The 23,904-nt window shown below is 45.5% G+C and overlaps 1 protein-coding gene and 1 pseudogene across 1 annotated transcript in view; both read left to right on the top strand.

Annotated features, from left to right (window-relative positions):
• The first annotated feature begins 712 nt into the window (after positions 1–712).
• The window catches only part of RCK (DNA helicase ROCK-N-ROLLERS), a 164,545-nt gene continuing 141,353 nt past the window's right edge, over positions 713–23,904 (top strand). The window contains exons 1-3 of the mRNA XM_087698996.1: positions 713–1,087; positions 1,876–2,007; positions 2,101–2,184. Coding sequence (XP_087555122.1) covers positions 1,934–2,007; positions 2,101–2,184 — 158 coding nt within the window. The 5' untranslated portion in view covers positions 713–1,087; positions 1,876–1,933. The remainder of the gene's footprint in view (positions 1,088–1,875; positions 2,008–2,100; positions 2,185–23,904) is intronic.
• Positions 11,142–11,722, top strand: LOC148040378 (uncharacterized; annotated as a pseudogene).

Genomic DNA, 23,904 nt, shown 5'->3' on the forward strand with positions numbered 1-23,904 from the left:
TGAACACGTGCAAAATCCTCGCAAGGTTGTTGTTGTGCCCATTATTTGCTCCCTCGAGAAGAGATGAAGCATGATTTGCAAACCTCTATGCACTGGGCATGACATGAGGCCTACTATGGCTCTACACAGCAAATTTTTGGATGCCTTGCACCCCTTATCAATCAAACACCTTAGGTGAACATCTCTGGGCTTTAAGTTAGCCACTCCCCAACTATTGGTTGATTAAGTTATTTTTTCTTAAAGGGCAACTATTTTGTGAGGCCCTTCCATATAGAATCTTGGAAGATAGACACTTTTGTTGTTGAGAGAGAAATATTTGTAGAATCAGATATTAGTTCTTAAAAGTTAGGTTGTTTGCCTCTTTCAATATGAGAGTCATGTGTACAATTCTTTCTCAAAGTTGCATTGCATTCTTGGAATTTTGTTCATTTGCTTTTGAGAAATAGATATTTTGTAAAAATGGAATCGAGATTTTGAAAGTATATTTTGCCGTTTGCGATTGTTGGGTTTTTTGAAGTCACTACATGTGGAGCGTGCGATTGGTTACGCATGAAAATGCGGTGCTTCTCTTTGCTTGTAAACATGAGAGCTTCGCAAGGACGCCAGCTAGTGCATATTGCCTTGATGCAAGCCTCTATGAAGAGTATGTTTTAAGCACAATGTTTTGGCAAGGGTCGACAGGCGGCTAGCTTACATAGCGGGGCGACGCAGGGCGGGTATATGAGTAGCTTGATGGAGCTCAGTCCTGCTCCTGGAATTCAGGGGGTTTGAGACATGTTATCGTCCCGGGTCCGACATACGGACGCCAGTGTAATTGTTTACTCTGCCTTGTTCCGGGGTGACTTGGCAAGGGTAAAATATTTCACCGTGCGTCCTTTAGCAACTAGTCTATGGTCGAGTTTATGTGAAGCGAAACCTTCGTCACCTTTCAAGGAGTCTCCTTACTCTTGTCTAGTATCGAGTTTCAGCGAAGTAGAACCTTCTGTCACCTTGAGCAAGTTAGCCTCCCTTCGCTTTCCATAAATTTTTTCTCGCAGAACAATCCGTAATCTGATCATCTCCGCGATAACTGTGGAAACTTGAGGAGGTAAGCACGGGCTTCTCAGGATTCTTCGAAGCTTTCTCCTTCTCACAGGAAAGAAACGACATATTTATGGCAAAATGTAATCATGATGCTGTGCATAAAGCTTGAGTTTGCATGGGAATTTTCGTGAGGCGTCGATGCAGAGTTTTGTTCTTTCTTTGTTTTGGCCTCTTTTACAAGCAATTAGGGTAAATGTGCGCGTTGAGGTAACTGTCCGGCATCTAAGCTTCCGCTCTATTCATAGAGAGATCTCTATATTTATGCCATAGCTTGTTTTAGGCTATTTCTCTTTGGAAAATGGCGAATTTTTTTGATCAACACGATAGAGACCTTGTTGCGTCTTTCATGTTCAGAATACTAGAAGCTTCTCGAACCTTTGTTTTTCAAATTCTGGATGTGTCTTCGCAGTTTCTATGATGTCTCCGAAGCGACATTTAGAATTTTCTGTTTCCATTGTGTCTCCGAAGCCACATTTAGAAATTATCCGCATGTTCTCGTTTCTTCGAAATCGTTAGCCTTGAGCATAGCCTTTAAAGAGCTTGTTTTTGTTATTTCCATTTAGGCACTAAAGCTAGACCTAAGCAGATAAGTAATTAGTTCATACAGGCAATAATCGATTGCTATCGATCTTCACTATCAGGTACGGTTGTAAGCAAATTAGTTGTGTGTCTTGCATTTTGTACATGGTTGGATTGAAGCATTCTTTTCTGCTGGAATTGCAGTCAAGTTTCGGGATAATTTTGTACTTTAATATTGTCTGATTAACCAGTTTGAAGTTTGTGAGTTTACAGTTACAACTTTCAAATTGCAAAAAAATTTGAAGCCGACTGCAGAACCGGTCTATTTTGAATGATATCACATTTATCTCCTTGTCTACCTGTTGAAGATGATCACATGCAACTTACCAGAGAACATGCAAAGCAGTTCAGGGTGGTAATTTACTTCATAAGTCATCAATAGACGTGCCATTTATACTTTCTAGATCCATGATTGAATTGATTGCGTGATTGCAACAGCATTTTAGATGCATCGTATGATCCTGACGCTTTGAAGGCGGTCTCTTTCTTGCCACCACAGTTCCAGTCTATTTTCGAGTTCAGGTATGTCATCATACATAAGTAGTGATAGAAGTTGTACGATACTGCACGTAACTGGATATTTTGGTTCTTCTTGATACAGATATCGTATCTAAAAACCACTTTCTAGGAATAGTGTAGTCCTAGTCGTTCTTAGCTCTCCTTATATTCTTCCTTAAAATGGCTATCCAGAAAGGAACCAGAGGTCCAATAACTCGCAAATAAGCTTTCCGTCAGAGACACTATGAAACATTATACCTTTGGGAGGTACATGTGGAAATTTGTCTGTTCCATTTACATTCTTTGGTCATCTGACCATAAAGGAGAAGCAAAACATAATGATGAAGTGATTGGGCTGAAAATGGACAATCCAAGGTAAGTAGGTATAGAGAGAGAGAGAGAGAGAGAGAGAGAGAGAGAGAGAGATTGATGGAGTGGAGACTGAGAGCGATGCAGGAAACGATGGCGGCTGCCCAGCCCCAGGCCTCCTGCCCCGCCGCTTCTTGCTCATGCCCTGTTGCCCTGCCTGTGGGTTTCCTGTAGCAGCCCGCTGCCCTGCCCGACAAGCAGACCTGTTGCCCGCTGAAGAGCAGACCTGTCCCGCTGTGGTTTCCTGCTCAGGCGGCGCCTCCTGTGGCAGCCCGCTGCCCAGTCTGACAACCGGACCTGTTGCCCTCTGAAGAACAGGCCTGTCCCGCAGCAGTTTCCTGTTCAGGCCCTGTCACTCTACTTGCACACGTCCCGTCGAAATGGACCTTCCATTCTGCGAATGCCCACTGGTTTCGCCTGCCGTGCTGGCCTGCAGTCCTACTGATCGTGTTCGTCCTGCTCAGCTTAGGCACCGCGCTGTAGAACACCCTGATTTGACCGTTTTTTGCCAGCAAAAGGAGAAGCGGCCTGTTACACCCAGGTTGCCACACAGCGAGAGTGAGAGCATGAGCGAGCAAGGGCAAGAGGCCTCGTGTTCCCTGCCTGTGGACGTGCCCTCTCTGCCCAGCGGGCATCTGTTCCTGTGTGCGCGCTGCCTAAGCCCCGTCATCAGTCCAGTGCAGGGTCCGTTCTGGCCGAGAGTGAGAGACAGAGGCCTGCACTGTTTCTGCCTCCCGTGGGCTCCTGGCTCGGCCTCTGACCGGCACACATAGTGTTATAACATGGCTGGTTTGGATATGGCTTCTATAGACCAAACGGTGGCAGCCCTTGGTCCGGATTCTGATACAGAGGAACCAGAGGATATGGTTCCTTGCATAGAGGAGATGCCCCCTGGTCCTGACTTCTAGCCTGCGGGCAAACGCACCAAGCATACTTTGGAAGAGACAATGGATCATCAGGATCGTTCTTATGCTCAGGTTGCCTCTGATTCTGTGGACTCTCAAGATGTTGACTGGGAGCATTTGCTGGATTTTGCCAACACTCTGCTTGGCGATTATGTTCAACATAATCAGGAAACGTTTTCTGACTCTGGAACTGAAGATGTTCTGGAAGCCACTGTGGACCCGAAAAATGTATTGCGCTCTTTTTCAGCCTTTTATGAACGTGCTGTTATACTCTTCTTCACTGGTAGGATCCCAGTGCTTTCCCGTATTCGCCAGTGGCTGCACAGTCTGCTATAAGGGGAGTGTGTTGAAGAGATTTTTGTTGGACCCCGAGGCTTTTATGAGGTGCTGTTGAAATCTGAGAAGCATTGTGCTGATCTTCTCTTTAAATTGCCATTGTTCTTTGATCGCCGTTTGGTCTATGTTGTGCCATGGCGCCCAATGGCAGATTTTCACCACCTGCTTCAACGTGAATGCCCGGTGTGGGTTGAAGTGGAAAATTGTCCGGCTGTCTATTGGCCAATGTTAAAGGATGCCATGGCTGTGGTGGGCACTGTTCTGGTCCCCCTGAGCCTCAGAGCCATGAATCATAACCGTTTGTGTATGTTATGGGACATTGCTAGGAAAAGCCCGGCTTGGTTACGTCTTAATTGCTCTGGCATGCATCCTTTGCATTTTCGTTTTGAAATGGGGTAACTTTTCAGGGCATTGCTTTTCATGTGGGAAATTGGGGTATTTTATGGCCAAATGCCCAGAGAAGCTACCGACTTCAGATGCTGAGCATGTTGTGCTGCCCATAGAAGATATGGTGCTTGATGCTCCGTCGCTGGATGCAACCCAGCCACCTAAAGTTTTGGATAAAGGTAAACAACATGTTTCGGGTTTGGATTCCCATGGCAATGATTGGGTAGATGTACGTGCAAAAAAAGGTAAAAGGTTTGATGCTGGCATGGTGGATACTGTGCCTATTGCCTCACAAGATTCCATGCGCACTTATATGCGCAGGAAAGAAATGTTGTCTTTAGAGCACACTGCTTCTGCTATAGTTTCCTCTGCTTCCCGTCATCAGCCTCCCAAGAAAGTGTATACAGATGGTCCAAGGGGTCCACCTGCTAAGTTGGCTTTTGATACTAGAGGTAACGTGATTACCCCATGGGATTGTCGTTATCCCCGTTCCATCCCTAAGACAGCGGATATACTGTCTACCTCCAAATTTGCCCGTCAGAACTCTTTTGCCGTGTTAGCTGATTTTTTGGATGAGGGAGCCTTGGACATTCTATCAAAAAAGGTTAAATCGAGGCAAGCTGTGCCTCATACCTGATTTTCTTTTTGAATACACATGAAGATAGCCACGTGGAATGTGCGAGGCATTTGTTCTCGCCATAAGCAACATGCCATATGGACTGTATTGCATGAGAATCAGTGGGATGTCTTGTGTGCTGTTGAGCACAAGAGTCACGGTGAAGCAGGAAAAGTTGTGGTGTCACAAGACTGTGACAACTATTACCTTTTTGTCGATTTCTTTATTACATATTTTATTTGGTTTTTCTTTTTGGAAGGAGCCCTCTTGAAATCTAAACGCCTGAGTTGCATGGCCAGTATGTGAAACGGACAGGAATGTCTAGTGAGTCAAGGCTAGACAGTTAAGGTCCAGTACAAGTCTGGAAGAGACTGATGGCACTGTAGATTGACAAGCTTGGAAGAGACTTGTGAAAGTGTATATGGACAAGTGTGTTGAAGAACTAGCCTGGAAGAGACTAGTCCAAAGTGAAGATGGACAAATCTTCAAGAGATTAGTCCATGTGGGGTCATCAGTGGAAATTCACTTTCAGTTGAGCTACATTACAAATTTGGATGTAGCCATAGTCTGCAAAGATGGTTAGAAGACTAGTGGGGATGCAATGGAAGCAACTCCTAAAATTTAGGGAGTTACTATTTTTAGACCCCAGAATTTGTTCACGCCATTATCTTCGTTTTTGTACGAGGATTAATTCTCTGGTCGGTATCGAGGTCAAATTTTGAACCGAGGATGGAGAGTTTTAGACCGAAAGGTTTAAACAGGAAAATTGTTACATGTATGCCATGTGTCACAATTTGGGCATAAATTCCCAAAAGAGAGAGAGAGGGCAGCACAAAAACGAGTTTCAATGCATGGGGGGCTCATTTTTGTGAAAGGGAGATGGATTGCTGCAGATGGAGAGCTCTTGAGAGCTGGTCTACCTTGTCTATGATGCACAGAGGCTTGAGCTTGCTTCCTACTCTCTCTCTTTCTCTCCCTGACAGTATGGTTATGCTACAGAATCAAGGGCCTTTCTTCTGATTCAGGTACAACTGTGTGGAATATGCTGTTTTTGCATGAGGCAAGAGCCTCTTTTCTCCAGGAACAGGAGCAGTTGTTTGCTGCCCACAAGCAGGAACAGGTGAGGGCGGTAACCTCACCAAGCAAGTGTCTGAAACAACATTAAATCAGTTCTGATTCTGGACTGTTCAGAGGTTATTTCAGAGCCCAATTGATGTCAAAATCAAGGGGCACTTGGTCCAGATGATGCAGGACAGTGCAGGGAACAATATGAGCTGAGAACAGGTGTCAGAACAGGTCTGAACCAGTAATTACAGTGGGCTGAACAGTACAGGTAATAGTATGAGTTGTAAACAGGTTTCAGAACAGGTCTGAACCAGTAAATACAGCAGGTTGAAATGGTCAATTCTGCACTCCAACCAGAAGATTCAGACTTGGCAGGGTTTCCCCTCCTGGTCAACTTGATTTGGGTTAGTAATTGTACTGTTATGCTATCAAATTTCACCCAGAATAGGTGAAAGACAGCCCATTGTACTTTCTCTTTTCTAAAGATAAAGAAATACCGCAAGGGCCGCCTAACTTAGGGGCCAACAGGGTGTCTGTGTGGCAACAGGAGCATTCTAGCTTCCTGTATTTCTTCTTGATTTTGTGTCTTTAAGTTCAGGTAAAGTGGGCGATTGTTAAATTGGGTGAAAGCATTTATCTATTTTGGTTGTACACTACCGCCCTTCCCAGTGAACAGGCCGGTTATATGGTTCCATTGCCGGGATCGAATCACTTTTTCCCTAAAGAGTGAGCCAGGGTTTGTTTGGGTGTAAGACACAGAATTGTGCATTATGGCTGATAGAAAGGAAGACACCAGAGAGGAAGCGTCTTCATCACAGGAGATTCCTATTGTTCATGAGGCGGGAGAGTCTTCTAGACCTCCACAGTTTGTTACTCCTCCTGTTATGGTTGAGCCACAAGTTCTTACTGCTTTTTCTATGGATGAAGACATTTTCAAGACTCAGTTAGTTGCTGCTGTGAGTACGTTTACTCAAGTGATGCAGAATCCAAGGTTTTTGGCATTTTTGCAGCCCTCCCTTCCTTTACAGCAAGTTGGGCAACCTGCAAAGATTTCGGATCCAGTAGAGGTCCAGGATAAGGGTAAGCATGTTGCAGATTCAGTGGAAACACCAAGGCAGCTTGTGGAGTCAATGGAGACTCCAAGATTGGTTCCGACTGTCCAGGAATAGGTGGCAAAAACACTAGTTACACAGGCATTGCCAGTTCAGCCTGCCATTTTACAGCAGCCAAATGTTGGCCTAAATGGACAGGGAAACAGTTTTCAGGCTTTACGACAGGTTTTCCCACCGACCTCTGTACATCCTGGGTACTTTGGAAGTGGATCTGTATTTCAGAGTATGGCTGGTTATGCACATGGAAACCAGATTTATGTACCAGGAACAGTGTTCGGGGGTACACAGGGTTTTATGCCAAACCCCATGTATGGCAATATAGGCATGCAGCCTGGATTTCAGGGAGTTCAGGGCAGTTTTGGCATGCCACAGGGCACTTTTGGCATGGCTGGTTATCAAAATCAGCAAGCAAGTATTGTGTCTATAAGCCCTGTAGTCAGTGGTCCGGCAACTTCCATGCCATCTGTTAGTGTTCCTATGTTACAGGCATATCCTACGGATCCTTTGATGGCTCATGAGAAGCCAAAGCCATAAAAGGAAGGTGGTGCAGCTGTACAGTTTGACATCTTTCGAGGATTTGATGATAGGACTAAGGCTCTCTCTTTCTTACAGCAATTTGATGCCGCATTTGCAAGAGGGAACTTTACAGAGCCTTCTAAGGTCCGGAAAGCTGCCACTTTTCTTAAGGACAATGCTAGTCAGTGGTGGAGTACACTATTGATGCAAGGACAGGCTCCTACCACTTGGACTTACTTTAAGCAAGTATTTGCTTCTGCTTGGTTGACCAATGAATTTGAGATCGATGTATCTAAATGCAAGGATCTAGAAGACTATAAGAAGAAGTTTTGGGAGGCTTTGCTTCTAGTCACTTCTTACAGGGTTGTGCCATTGACCGAGCAGATAGAGAAATATTGCTGTGGGCTGCCCAAGGAACTCCGGAATTATTGTACAAAGACAAAGGTCACCACTTTGACTCAGTTAATTGAGAATGCCACTAGAGGAAATGCATTATTGTTGGGATAGTCAAGTGGTTTTGGAGGCAGCATTAAACATGACAAATCTGAAAAATTTTCAGCAAAGAAGCCATTTGGTAAACAGGTTTCTCAGATTTCTCAAAGCATAGGTAAATCTTGGCAGTTCAAGAAGAAGCCAGCCAAGTTCTTTAGACAGCAGTCAAAGGACCAGAAGAAACCTTTTGTGCGCAAGTCTCTTGAAGAGAGAGGCTTTAATGGCTGAGAGGAAGTGCTTTATCTGTGAGCAAACTGGTCATATTGCGTCTAACTGTCCGGACAAGAATAAGAGATTAGCTGATGATGATAAAGAGGACAGGAAAGGAAAGAAGCCCAAACCTTCAGCAGGTTTAGTGCCAGATATGTTGGGAGACAAATCACACTTGGATGCTAATGAGCTCTGCAGAGCTTGGGGTAAAGTTAGGGATCAACATGTACTCATTTTCTTTGATTGTGGAGCTAAGGCAAACTTTATCTCACCAGAGTTGGCTTCTACTTTGGGCATCAGAGCAGATGAGATGGGCTACACAGCAGAGGCAGGGTTGGCATGTCCTGGCCATCAGAGTCTGTGACACCCATTCTTGGAAAGCTGCGTCTTCATGTACAGTCTTATGTTGATGCAGAAGAATTTTATATCATGCCACTTGAAGGCTGTGATGTCTTGTTGGGAATGCCATGGATGTTCAGAAAGCATGGTGTGATGGATGCCTTTAACAAGACACTGACTTTGGAACATAGGGGAAAGACTCATGTGCTTGATGTGAAGCTTAAAGGAGAGTCTGTACCTGTTGTATCGGCTTCTGTCATTACATCTGTAATAAAGAATCATCTTTCTGCGTACTTGATTTTTGCACGTGATGTCAAGGATAATGATGAGTCAAATTTTTCTATGTTAGATAGAGACAGGTTTGCTTTCTTGTCTTAGTTCAGTGATTGTTTTTCTGACTCATTACCATCACAGTTGCCACCAGAGAGGTCTGAGGATCATGCAATAGATTTGGTGCTAGGCAGTAGCCCACCAAATAGACCTCCATATAGGGTCAGTGCAGCCCAACAGAAAGAGATATTGAGCCAGGTGAATGAGCTGTTAGAGAAAGGGCTGATTCAGCCAAGTTCATCTCTCTTTTGCTCACCAGTGCTCTTAGTGCAGAAGAAGGATGGCTCTTGGCGCATGTGCATAGATTATCGTGCGTTGAACAAGAGTACCATCAAGAATAGGTTCCCCATTCCAAGGATTGACGACATCCTTGACTGTTTGGAAGGAGCGTTAATTTTCAGCAAGATAGATCTGAAGAGTGGATACCATCAGATCAGGATTAAGCAAGAGGATGTGCATAAGACTGCATTTAGGACCACGTTTGGTCTCTATGAGTTCTTGGTAATGCCATTTGGACTTACTAATGCTCCTGCTACGTTTAATCGAATGATGGACAGGATTTTTCGTCCATACAGGCAGTTTGTTGGTACATTCTTTGATGACATGATTGTCTTTTCAAAGAATGAACAGGAGCATAGAGAACACTTGAAAGCAGTCTTTGATGAGCTTTGCAGTAATAGGTTGCTTATCAATGGCAAGAAGAGCGAGTTCTTCTTGGAAGAAATCCAATTCCTGGGGCACATAGTGTCAAAGGATGGTGTCCGAATGGATCCTGCTAAGGTTGAAGCAATTAGAACATGGCCAGATCTGAAGACTGTCCATGATGTTAGAAGCTTCTTGGGTTTGTGTTCTTATTACAGGAGGTTCATTTGCAATTTTGTAGAGATTGCTTCACCTTTACATGCTTTATAGAAGAAAGGAATCCCTTTCCAATGGACACAGAAAGAGATTTCAGCTTTTAATCTTCTTAAAGAAAAGATGACTTCTAGTCCAGTGATCATTCTGCCAGATCTTAGGAAGTCATTTGTTGTCCAGTGTGACGCCTGTGGCAATAGCATTGGTGCAGTGTTAATGCAAGATGGCTGGGTAGTGGCTTATGAAAGTAGAATCTTGCGAGGGCCAGAGAAGACTATGCAGGTCTATGAGAAAGAATTGCTGGCTGTGATTCATGCGCTTTCTTGTTGGAAACACTACCTACTTGGGGCAGATTTTGTTGTCCAAATAGATCATCAGACATTGCGTTATTTCTTAACTCAGACTAAGCTGTTAGAAAAGCATATGCGTTGGGCAAACTTTTTGTCAATGTTTCATTTTCAGATTATGCATGTGGAAGGCAAAAAGAATGTTGTGGCTGATGCTTTGTCAAGGAAGCCACAAATTTCAGTTGTGTCAATTTCTTATCATCATGAGCTTGATGATATGAAGGAACAGTATGTTGATGATGAAGATTTTGCAAGGATCTTTGATTAGCTTGTCAATGGACAACATCATGAGCATTATCTTCTCAAGGATGGTTTCATGTTGATGCATGGTAGACTATGTGTGACTATGCCTTTGAGACGGAAAGTTATGATAGAGAGTCATTCTCCACCGTATGTAGGGCATCGTGGTATTGATGCAACGGTCAAAGCAGTAGAGACATTCTTTTATTGGCCTACTTTGAGAAGAGACGTGGATGCTTTTGTGCGGCAGTGTTTGATTTGCCAGAAGGTCAAGTTTGACAGGCAAAAAGCACCAGGGCTTTTACAGCCATTGCCTATTCCAGATAAACCATGGGAAAGCATAGCTATGGATTTTATCTTTGATCTCCCAAGGACACAGACGGGAAATGATGGGATATGGACTATTATTTGCAGGTTTAGCAAACAGGCTCATTTCATTCCTGTCAGGAAGAAGATAAAACCAGATCAAATGGCATGTTTGTTTATGTGCAATGTCTTCAAGTACCATGGTATGCCATAGTCTATTGTCAGTGACCGTGATCCACGGATGACAAGTCTATTCTGGAGAGGCATATTTGAGAACATGGGCACAACGCTTAAGTTCTCATCGTCATTTTATCCATAGACTGATGGACAGCCAGAAGAGGCAAATTCTACTGTCTTGGATCTGCTTAAGTGCTATGTGTCAGAGCACAAGTCAAGGTGGGAGCAGTATTTGCCTTTGGTCGAGTATGCATACAATAATACTGTGCATTCGTCAACAGGCAAAGCCCCTTTTGAAATTGTTGAAGGTGGTAAAAAGGTTCCTCCCATTTTGCATACAAAGGATAAGATCTTTCAGGCAGATTAGTATGTGCAGAGTATGGGGGAAATGTATCAGAAAGTTAAGCATGCCCTTGAAAGGACTCAGGCAAAGCAAAAGAAAGCTGTTGATCATCACCGTCGTGAATTGTTGTTTTCACTTGGTGTTGGGTACTGTTGCGGTTTGAAAAGGCACGCTTAAAGAAGTGGAAAGGCAAGGAAAGTCTTTTCACTAAGCTTAGTATGCGATACTATGGGCCTTTTCAAGTAACAGAGAAGATTAGTGATGTCAGTTATAAGCTGAAATTACTTGACAATTGGAAGATTCATAATGCTTTCCATGTAAGTCTTCTTAGACCCTATGTGGGTGATGTGCCAGAAGATATGCCAGCTGAGGAACAGCCCGAAGTTGAGGAACTTGATGAAATTCTTGTTCCAGAACAGGTATTGGCACACAAGGAAAGGAAAGTGAAAGGCAAGGTTGCTAGAAGGTACTTGGTTAAGTTCAAGAACTATCCAGCTATAGATGCTAAGTGGATGGACGAAGGTGAACTTGCAGAGTCACCTAATGTGTTGGAACTTTACCTTGAAGCATTTCGCTTGCAACCTACCTTGACCTCTTGTATGTCTAAGCTGAAATAGATTGTCAAAGTGACAATTTCTTAAGAAAAAAATTATGTACAGAAATAGATTTTGTACAGGTTAACACTTATTGTGTCCATATGGTTTTCTCAGTGCTAAAGAAGTAAGTATTGCTTGCAAGAATACAATTTTTACTTCTATTGAATTGAATACATGTTGTAACAATGGTTACTCGATCGGGCATGTATTCTGTGAATTGACTCAGTGGGGATATCATTTTGATGTACCGGCCACTAGATCTCTAGTCAGGGTGTTGTGGAGTCATCAAATGAGAATCTGCCACTATGGGGATATCATTGTGGTGTATCGGCCACTATATCTGGAAACAGTGATGTGGAGTCACATGATGATAGTCTACCATGTTTCACAGTTAGAACATACATGTGTTAACAGTGTGTTCAGTACATAATGTTGACTGATAGCATGTATGTGTTGTACATGTGCTGCTAAGTGTAAGTTCACTGGGTTAGCTGGAAGCATGTATGACATTCATGCAAACGAGGACGTTTGCGATTTCGAGAGGGAGGTATGTCACAAGACTGTGACAATTATTACCTTTTTGTTGATTTCTTTATTACATATTTTATTTGGTTTTTCTTTTTGGAAGGATTCCTCTTGAAATCTAAACGCTTGAGTTGCATGGCCAGTATGTGAAACGGACAGGAATGTCTAGTGAGTCAAGACTGGACAGTTAAGGTCTAGTACAAGTCTGGAAGAGACTGATGGCACTGTAGATTGACAAGCCTGGAAGAGACTTGTGAAAGTGTATATGGACAAGTGTGTTGAAGAACTAGCCTGGAAGAGACTAGTCCAAAGTGAAGATGGACAAATCTTCAAGAGATTAGTCCATGTGGGGTTATCAGTGGAAATTCACTTTCAGTTGAGTTACATTACAGATTTGGATGTAGCCATAGTCTGCAAAGATGGTCAGAAGACTAGTGGGGATGCAATGGAAGCAACTCCTAAAATTTAGGGAGTTACTATTTTTAGACCCCAGAATCTGTTCATGTCATTATCTTCGTTTTTGTACGAGGATTAATCCTCTGGTCTGTGCCGAGGTCAAATTTTGAACCGAGGATGAGAATTTTAGACCGAAAGGTTTAAACAGGAAAATTGTTACATGTATGCCATGTGTCACAATTTGGGCATAAATTCCCAAAAGAGAGAGAGAGGGCAGCATAAAAATGAGTTTCAATGCACGGGGGGCTCATTTTTGTGAAAGGGAGATGGATTGCTGCAGATGGAGAGCTCTTGAGAGCTGGTCTACCTTGTCTATGATGCACAGAGGCTTGAGCTTGCTTCCTACTCTCTCTCTTTCTCTCCCTTACAGTATGGTTATGCTGCAGAATCAAGGGCCTTTCTTCTGATTCAGGTACAGCTGTGTGGAATATGCTGTTTTTGCATGAGGCAAGAGCCTCTTTTCTCCATGAACAGGAGCAGTTGTTTGCTGCCCACAAGCAGGAACAGGTGAGGGTGGTAACCTCACCAAGCAAGTGTCTGAAACAACATTAAATCAGTTGTGATTCTGGACTGTTCAGAGGTTATTTTAGAGCCCAATTGATGTCAGAATCAAGGGGCACTTGGCCCAGATAATGCAGGACAGTGCAGGGAATAATATGAGCTGAGAACAGGTGTCAGAGCAGGTCTGAACCAGTAATTACAATGGGCTGAACAGTACAGGGAATAGTATGAGTTGTAAACAAGTTTCAGAACAGGTCTGAACCAGTAAATACAGCAAGTTGAAATGGTCAATTCTGCACTCCAACCAGAAGATTCAGACTTGGGCAGAGTTTCCCCTCCTGGTCAACTTGATTTGGGTCAGTAATTGTACTGTTATGCTGTCAAATTTCACCCCAGAATAGGTGAAAGACAGCCCATTGTACTTTCTCTTTCCTAAAGATAAAGAAATACCGCAAGGGGCGCCTAACTTAGGGGCCAATAGGGTGTTTGTGTGGCAACAGGAGCATTCTAGCTTCTTGTATTTCTTCTTGATTCTTTGTCTATAAGTTCAGGTAAAGTGGGCGACTGTTAAATTGGGTGAAAGCATTTATCTATTTTGGTTGTACACTACCGCCCTTCCCAGTGAACAGGCCGGTTATATGTGGATTGCCATGGGTTTCGTTTGTTCTATGCAGGGACACAGGCCATGCATTATTCTGGTGTGCTCATGATTGTACATGAAAAATATCAGCCTATTCTTATTAAAAATGATGTACATGGCCGCTTTGTGGTGATTGAAGTTTTATTTGAAGGAGGTATCTTATGGTTACTTAGCCTCTATGCTTCGAATGATCCTTTATCTCACCGGGATCTTTGGAATACTTTGCAAACCTCCTTGTCACTTGGCAGACGGGGTGTTTTGATGGGGGATTTTAATATGTGTGTTGATTCTTCACAATCCACATCAGAGCATTTGGTAATAAACTCTCCGGAAAGTCGTGTGTGGAATGCGTTGGCTCTTGCCGTTTTTAAGCAAGATCTCTGGTCTTGGCTACACCCTTCTTCTACAGGGTTTACTTTCCATTCTGCGTAGTATGCAACTACATGGTCGCGGTTGGACCGCATGTACATCTTGCAGAATGATGATTTTCTTCCTGAGATGCTCGAAATGAAAGTGTTGCAGCAATATACCTTGTTGGACCATTTACCTCTACAGCTTGAGATGCTTGCACAACCCATTGCACCTTTTAAGCAATTTCTGGATAGACTCCCTTTGCGTTTCAACTCGTCTTATTTGAAGCATTCAATCTTTCAGGGCTACATGCAGCAATTGATTGATAGATTCTTATTGGACTTCTCCTCTGAGGGCAATACTTCGTTTGAACGATTGCTCTCTAATGTGCAGCGGGTTGTTCTGCAGTATGGGATCCATCATGCCTCTCTTTGTCGGCGGCATCGACAAGCTGCAGAGGAATTACTGGCTTTGGTTCGTTCTCTGCTAGTGGACACTCCAGATGATGTATTTTTGCTGTCACTGGCGATGCGTTTGGCTGATCTTATTAAAGAGTTTCAGTTGAAATCTTATCAGCAGGCCAAATTGCAACATCTGACGGAGAATTTGCAAGATAGTACTTGTCAGACTCATAAGTTCTTTTGAGCTCTCCATGCCTCTCCTGCTCAAGAGAATATGACTAGACTCCAGGATGCAGGTCAAATGGCCGTTGATCCGCAGACTATTGTGAATATGTGTAGGAATTATTTTCTCGACCTACTTGGTTCCACTCCTTCTTCAAACCAAATTACTCATGCCCGCTTAGTTTTCTATAATCTGGTCTACAATTAGGTTCCACAGGACATGCAAGCTACTTTGGAGTCAGATATTCGTGAGGCGGAGGTTATGGATGTTTTGTTACACTTGCCCAAGGATAAAAGTCCTGGCTGGGATGGTCTCACCAATGAGTTCTTTGGGGTTTTTGCTACCCAACTGGTGAAACCATTGACGGCTTTGTTTCAGCAGGTGTGGGAAACAGGGTTCATGCCTTCCTCATAGAAAGAAGGACTTATTAAACTGCTTCCAAAAGTTTCTTCGCCATCTATGTTGAAACATTGGCGACCAATTTCTTTGATGGGTTCTATATATAAAATCTTTTCCAAACTAATTGCGAATCGGCTCCATAAGTATCTTCTTGCCATTGTGCATCCTCTCTAATATGGTTTCATTAAGGGCCGAAACATTCTGCACAATGTATTAAATGCGCAACTGGCTATTGACTATGCAAGGCATTCTAATCAGGAGGTAGTGTTGATTCAATTGGACTTGGAAAAGGCTTTTGATTATCTGGACCGGTCTTTCATTGCAGAACTTATGTCTACTATGGGCTTTGGTGCTCGGATGTCTCATCTGATCTATACCATTAGTGTTGCGGCTTCTTCGCATGACTCTGCGGCTTCTTCGCGAGTCATGCTGAATGGAGGTGTTACCGAGCCATTTGTCCTTGCCCGCTCTATGAGGCAGGGTTGCCCTTTGAGTCCTCTCTTCTTTGCCCTTGTGACTCATCCAGTTCTTTCGATGTTATCTCATATGGCAGCTTCTACTCAGTTGGTTGGATTGTTTCTTCCTTCTGGACAGCACTTCATTAGTCAATCCTTGGCTGATGACAGCTTTATGATTCTGCGTGTGGATAAGGATAATCTTTGCAAAGCATTAGATGTTTGGACTCTCTTTGGTCAGGCTTCTGGTCTTCGCATCAATGCTTTGAAATCGGCCATTCTCAGCTGCACGGAGTCGGATTTGCAGTCATTGGACTGGCAGGGAATGGTTGTTCCCCGTGGTTCCATTGTCAGGCATCTTGGGTATCCTTTGGGTGTTGATGTTCTGCCAAAGCAGCTTCTAGAGTGGATTTCACAGAAACTAGTGGCTAAGTTTCTGTATTGGAAATCACAGGCTTGGCCCTTCCATGTTCGCCTCAAAGTGGCTCAGACAATAATGTTGCCAATGCTCATATATTTCTTGCCATTGTTGCCCTGGACTACTACTACATTGAATGCTCTTACTCAGTCTATTCGTTTCATGTTATGGAAGAAGGATTCCTTGCATGCAGGCATTTCATGGATTTCTTGGTCGCATGCGTGCACCCCCAAACGCATGGGTGGTGGGGCGATTTTAGATGCCAAAACTCATATGCTGGCACTCCGTTGGTCTCTTTTTCGTGCCATGTGCTTGTATCATCACCCGTGGGTCGTTATAGCCCATTATTTTCTTGAGGATCATGGGCTTCTGCATGGTAATACCCAAATTCGGAGTTCTTGGTGGCATGTTCTTAATGCAGACTCTCGGTTTTCCAGTCCTTCATTATCTCTGCTTGCCCATTTGGTATATTCCTGGAGACTGGTCCTCCAGAAGGCTTAGTGGCATCCAACGGAGGATCGCTTGGCTACTAACTCTTTTCGACTGGAATTGTTGGGAGTATTGCGGGTACTTTCGTAGGAAGGCAAACATGAGCTTCGACCAAAATTTAACTGCATGGCACGTTTGGGCTTGACTTCAGTCGTCGCAGATGCCACCCTTGCCAGTCGCGATGTGTTGATATCGTTTCGTACAGCCAGGAGGCTTTTCAGGATCCCTCGTGGATACAGGGATTTATGGGGACAGCTTTTGATGGTGCTCCAGAGCAGACAACCCTTTTCTGCCCTTGCTTCGGATCGTCCCTGGTAGGACTGGGACCTTGCAGGCCGGCTGAATTTAGAAAAGGCTTCCACTAACCAGGTGTATCATCTTCTGATTAAAGATCATCAATGGCTGGTTACTAAAGCTAATACTCTATGGGGATTGCATAAATCCCGGTCATGGTGGAGGGTAACTGTGATGGAGGGCTGGTTGAATAAGACACCCTTCAAATATAAGGTCTTTCTTTGGAGGGTGATGATTGGTGGTCTTCCACTTGCTTCAGCCCTTTCCAAGCGTCGAATCTCCAACGGCAATTGTTTCTTTTGCACCACCAGTGTGGAATCGGCCCGTCATCGATTTATTTCTTGCCCTCTCGCTAAGAAAATCTGGTCATTCTTGTCAGCAGTTTGGTGAGCGGTGGTCGGTTTCTCGCTACGCCCGTTTGATTGGGTTTTTGTGAAGCCCAAATACCCCACACCGACATAGCCACATATGAAGATCTTGTTTCACTTTCTTAGATATTGGGGCTGTTGGCATAACTAGACCATTCGGAATGCTTTTCTTTTTGATTCCGCCTCTAATGTTCACGGGCATATTGCTAGGCTTAAAGGTCTCTTTCTTTGGCAGATAGACCTTATTCGGCACTCTGACTTGCTCCCTCGGGAGAACTTACTTCCCTGGCATATGGCAATTTCCTCTGCGTCTTTGCCATGACTTTTTGTAACTCTTTAGTCGTTTAGTTCTTGTAGAGAGACAGAGAGTTTTTACACTCTTCTTTGTAACTCAGGATGAAAGATACAGAGAGTTTAATTCTTTCTGCCATCGTGTATCTTGCAATCATGTTAACTTGTACCTTTTTTGTAATTAATACAATTACCTTTTACGAGAGAGAGAGAGAGAGAGAGAGAGAGAGAGATGGCGATGGCGGATCAGACTAGCCCTGTACTGCAGGCGCGCTTCCCTGCCCTGTGCACAGCCTGAGATCTTCCCTCAGGCCTGTGCAGGTTCGTCGACTCAGCCCTGTGTGCAGAGAGAGAGAGAGAGAGGAACGGTGGACGCGATCTCCTGTCGGCGCTCGTGCTTCCCCTGACCAGTGGGCGTGTGAATTTGCTTCGCGTGCTGCCTGAGCTCCCCCATCTGTTCTGCGCAGGGTTTGTTTTAGCCCTACCTCAGTTTGCCTGCAATCTGTCGTCGACTTGAACTGCAAACAGTGCGGCTCTGTGACCTGACGTTCCAGTGGTGCCCTGTTCTACGTCCATGCAATAGGGTCTGTTTCAGCCTTCAGCGAGCCCTACCCCTGCACGCCTGTATTCTGTCGTTGGTGAACACTCCTGCTCTGTGACCTATGGTTTGTATGGCTCCCTGATTTGCTCCTGAGGCACGGACGCTGCATAGGGACAAGGGACAGATCTGCCCTGCCTCTGCGTGGACAGCCCTCACGTACCTAGGCAGCAACAGACCTGCTGTCTGGGCAGTCTTCAGTGCACTCTCTGAGCGCTCTTATACAGGCAGGTAACGGCAGCACCATATTCAGACAGAAACGACGGATCTGCGCTTGGACTGAGGATTTCTGATGAGCAGAGCCTGCGGAGCGGTCATTCTTCTATTGCACATGCAATCTGCCCCTGTGCACCGATAAAGAGAGCAGATCTGCCCCCGTACACAGAGAGAGAGAGAGAGAGAGAGAGAGAGAGAGAGAGAGAGAGAGAGAGAGATAACCCTGCCGTCACCTGTCCGCGTGAGCTGCTCCCTGCCTGAGTTCTCCCCTCAGGCGTCTGCCGGGTCTGTTTTGCCCCATCGCCACAGTGTTACGCGCTGGTCGTCCTGTGACTACCCCGTCGACCCCTACTGCTCGCTGGCTGCGACCTTCCTTCTGGGGTCGCCCTGGTTCGAGAGAGAGAGAGACAGCGAAAGTGCGACCCTGCGCCTGCGGGTGTGCTGCTTGTGTGACGAAGGCCTGCGTGCGTAACACTGCACCCCTGTGGGACTGTGACCTGTGAGCCACCCGTTTGCATCTCAGCTGCCTGCCGCCTGTTCCTGCAGCGATTGGCAGAGAGAGAGAGAGAGAGTTCTTGGCAGCGAGAGAGAGAGAGAGAGAGAGAGAGAGAGAGAGAGAGAGAGAGATGGCTGGTTTGGATCTGGATTTCATAGACCAAACGGTGGCAGCACTTGGCCCGGATTCTGATGCTGAGGAACCGGAGGATATGGTTCCGTGCACTGAAGAATTGCCCCCGGGTCCTGACATCGAGCCTGCGGGTAAACGTACCAAGCATACCCCGGAAGAGATAGGTGTTACTCAGGATCGTTCCTATGCGCAGGTTGCTTCGGATTCTGTGGACTCTCAGGAGGTGGACTGGGAGCATCTGTTGGAATTTGCCAACACTCTGCTTGGTGAATATGTTCAACATAATCAGGAAGCCTTCTCTGACTCTGCTCCAGACGATGTTCTGGAAGCTATCGTTGACCCAAAAACTGTCCTACGCTCCTTTTCGGTATTTTATGATCGCGCGGTGATACTCTTCTTCACTGGTCGCATCCCGCTGCTTTCCCGTATTCGCCAATGGCTGCAGAGTCTGCTACAAGGGGAATGTATTGAAGAGATTTTTGTTGGATCGTGAGGTTTTTTTGAGGTCCTCTTGAAAACAGAGACGCACCGTGCTGCTCTCCTGTCTAAACTGCCTTTGTGGCAGTCTCGAGATTACTTTCATGGGAAGACAAACATGAGCTCAGACCAAAATTCAACCGCATGGCTCTTTGATCGTCGGTTGGTTCATGTGGTTCCATGGCGCCTGATGGGCAGATTTCCAGCGCCTCCTGCAACGTGAATGCCCTGTGTGGGTAGAAGTGGAAAATTGTCCGGCTGTTTATTGGCCGCTCTTGAAGGATGCTATGGCTGCTGTGGGCACGGTTCTGGTCCCTCCCAGTCTCAGGGCTGTGAATCGCAACCGCTTGTGCATGTTATGGGATACTGCAAGGAAACGGCCTGCCTGGTTACGCCTCAATTGCTCTGGCATGCATCCGTTACACTTTCGTTTGAAATGGGGCAATTTTGCAGGCCATTACTTTTCCTGTGGACAGTTGGGGCACTTTATGGCTGAATGCCCAGAGCAACAACACGTTTCAGATGCGGGTCATGTTACTCCACCCATGGAAGATATGGTGTGTGATGCTCCGTCGCTGGATACTATCCACCCGCCCCAAGTTCTGGCCAAAGGTAAACAACAGGTTTCGGGTCTGGATTCCCGTGCCAGTGATTAGGTTGAAGTACGTGCCAAAAAAGGCAACAGGATTGGTGCTGGCATGGAGAGTACTGTGCCTACTACCTCACAAGATTCCATGCGAACATATATGCGCAGGAAGGAAATGAATTCTTTCGAGCGCTCTGCTCCTGCTATGGTTTCCTCAGCTCCCCGTCATCAGCCCGCCAGGAAAATGTATTCGGATCGTCTAAAGGGTCCACCTGCACAGCTGGCTTTTGATACCAGAGGCAACGTCATTACTCCGTGGGACCGTCGTTACCCATGTTCCAACCCCAAGCAAGCAGATATGCCGTCTACTTTCAAATCTGGTCCTCAGAACTCTTTTGCGGTGTTGGCGGATTTCTTGGATGAGGGAGTCCTGGACATTCTCGCTGACAAAATCAAATCGAGGCAAGCTGTGCCTCGTACCTGATTGTGTTTTGTATACACATGAAAATAGCCACATGGAATGTGCGAGGAATTTGTTCTCGCCACAAGCAACATGCCATGTGGACTGCATTGTATGAGAATCAGTGGAATGTCTTGTGCGCTGTTGAGCACAAGAGTCACGGTGACGCCGGTAAAGTTGTGGATTGCCATGGCTTTCGTTTGTTCTATGCAGGAACACCGGCCATGCATTATTCGGGTGTGCTCATGATTGTACATGCCAAATATCAGCCTGTTCTTATTAAAAATGATGTTCATGGCCGCTTTTTGGTGGTTGAAATCTTATTCGAAGGGGAAATCCTATGGTTACTTGGCCTTTATGCTCCGAATGATTCGTTATCTCGCCGGGAGCTTTGGCAGACTTTGCAAACTTCCTTGTCACTTGGCAGACGGGGCTTCTTCATGGGGGATTTCAATATGTGTGTTGATTCTTCCCAGTCTACATCGGAGCACTCGGTCATGGATGTGCCGGAAAGTCGTATGTGGCAAGAGTTGGCTCTTGCTGTTCTTAAGCAAGATCTTTGGTCCTGGCTACACCCATCTTCTCTAGGCTTTACTTTCCATTCGGCCCAGTATGCCACAACATGGTCGCGGTTGGACCGTATATATATCATGCAGAATGATGATTTTCTGCCTGAGATGCTCGAAATAAAAGTGTTGCAGCAATATGTCTTGTCGGACCATTTCCCTCTGCAGTTCGAGTTGCTTGCACAACCCATTGCCCCTTTCAAGCAATTTCTGGAGAGACTCCCTTTGCGTTTCAACTCGTCCTACTTAAAGCATACAATTTTTCAGGGCTATATGCAGCAATTACTTGACAGATTCTTCTTGGACTTTTCCTCTCAGGGCACTGCGTCATTTGAAAGATTGCTCTCTAATGTGCAGCGGGTTGCTCGGCAATATGGGATCTATCATGCCTCTCTTTGTTGGCGCCGTCGACAGGCAGCGGAGGACCTGCTGGTTTTGGTTCGCTCCCTGCTGGTGGACACTCCGGATGATGCATTTCTGCTTGCACTGGCCATGCGGGTGGCCGATCTTATTAAAGAATTCCAGTTAAAATCGTATCAGCAGGCCAAATTGCAACATCTGACAGAGACTTTGCAAGATAGTGCATGTCAGACCCATAAGTTCTTTCGAGCTCTCCATGCCTCTCCTGCTTGAGAGAATATGACCAGACTCGAGGATGCACAAGGCCACCTTATCCTGGATCCACAGACTATTGTGCATATGTGCAGGAATTATTTCCGTGACCTTCTCGGTTCCGCTTCTCCACCTTCAGCCCAAATTACTCAGGCCCGTTCGGTTTTTTATGACCTGGTCCGCAATCAGCTTCCGCAGGACATGCAAGCTACTCTGGAGTCAGATATTGGTGAAGTAGAGGTTATGGATGTCTTGTTACACTTGCCCAAAGATAAAAGTCCGGGTTGGGATGGTCTCACCAATGAGTTCTTTGAAGCTTTCGCTACCCAACTGGCGAAACCATTGCAGGCTTTGTTTCAGCAGGTGTGGGAAACGGGGATCATGCCTCCCTCATGGAAACAAGGACTTATTAAACTGCTTCCAAAAGTTCCTTCGCCATCTAAGTTGACACAGTGGCGCCCAATTTCTTTGATGGGTTCAATGTACAAAATCTTCTCCAAAGTAATGGCGAATCGGCTCCATAAGCATCTCCCTGCCCTTGTGCACCCTCTCCAGTATGGTTTCATTAAGGGCCGAAATATTCTACACAATGTTTTGAATGCCCAATTGGCCATTGATTATGCCCGACATTCTAATCAGGAGGTGATACTGATTCAACTGGACCTGGAAAAGGCTTTTGACTATCTGGACTGGTCTTTCTTGCTGACCTTATGTCTGCTATGGGCTTTGGTGCTCGGATGTCTCGTCTGATCTACACCATTAGTGCTGCGGTGTCTTCGCGAGTCATGCTGAACGGAGGTGTTACTGAGCCATTTGTCCTTGCCCGTTCTGTCTGACAGGGGTGCCCTTTGAGCCCTTTATTCTTTGCCCTTGCGACACATCCAGTTCTTTCCATGTTATCACATATGGCCGTCTCTTCCCAGTTGGCCGGGCTGTCGCTTCCTACAGGACAACACTTCATTGGCCAATCCCTGGCGGATGATACTTTTATGATTTTGCGTGCGGACAAGGATAACCTTCGAAAAGCATTGGATGTTTGGGGTCTCTTTGGTCACGCGTCAGGCCTTCGTATCAATGCGCTCAAATCAGCCATTCTAAGCTGCACGGAGTCGGATTTGCAGTCCTTGGACTGGCAGGGTCTAGTTGTTCCTCGAGGTTCCATTGTCAGGCATCTTGGATACCCTTTGGGTGTTGATGTTCCCCCAAAGCAGCTTCTGCAGTGGATTTCTTAGAAAATGGTGGCCAAGTTTATGTATTGGAAGTCTCAGGCCTGGCCCTTTCATGTTCGCCTCAAAGTAGCCCAGATAATTATGTTGCCAATGCTCACATATTTCTTGCCATTGTTGCCCTGGACTCCTACGACTCTGAATGCTCTCACTCAGTCTATTCGCTTCATGCTATGGAAGAAGGACTCATTGCATGCATGTATTTCCTGGATCTCGTGGTCGCATGCGTGCACCCCCAAACGCATGGGTGGCGGAGCTATTTTAGATGCCCAAACTCACATGCAGGCACTTCGTTGGTCCCTTTTCCGCGCCATGTGCTCCGATGATCATCATCCGTGGGTCGCTATCGCCTGTTATTTCCTCGAGGGCCATGGGCTTTGGCATGGCAATACCCAACTCCGGAGTTCTTGGTGGCACGTTCTTAATGCTGATTCGCGGTTTTCCAGTTCTTCTTCTTCGTTGCTTACTCATTTGGTGTGTTCCTGGAAACACGTCCTTCAAAAGGCTCAGTGGCACCCAACGGAGGATCGCTTGGCTAATAACTCTTTTCAATTGGAATTACTGGCAGTCTCGCGTTTACTTTCGTGGGAAGGTAAACATGAGCTTAGACCACAATTCAACCGGATGGCACGTTTGGGCTTGTCTTCAGTTGCGGATGCCACCCTTGCCAGTCGCAATGTGCTTATATCGTTTCGTACTGCTAGGAGGCTTTTCAGGATCCCTCGTGGATATAGGCCTTTATGGGAACAGCTTTTGACGGTGCTCCAGAGCAGAAAACCCTTTCCTGCTCTTGCTTCGGATCAGCCCTAGCAGGATTGGGACCTACAAGGCCGGCTGCATTTGAGCAAAGCTTCTGCTAACCAAGTGTATCATCTCCTGATTAAAGATAATCAATGGCTAGTTACTAAAGCGAATGCTTTATGGGGATTGCGTAAATCCCGGTCATGGTGGAGGGCAACTGTGATGGAGGGCTGGGCCAACAAGACACCCTTTAAATACAAAGTCTTTCTTTGGAGAGTGATG

Source organism: Lygodium microphyllum, chromosome 2, assembly GCF_053477565.2.
Source record: "Lygodium microphyllum isolate KBCC chromosome 2, Lygodium_microphyllum_v1.1.10, whole genome shotgun sequence".
Classification (NCBI taxonomy): Eukaryota; Viridiplantae; Streptophyta; class Polypodiopsida; order Schizaeales; family Lygodiaceae; genus Lygodium; species Lygodium microphyllum.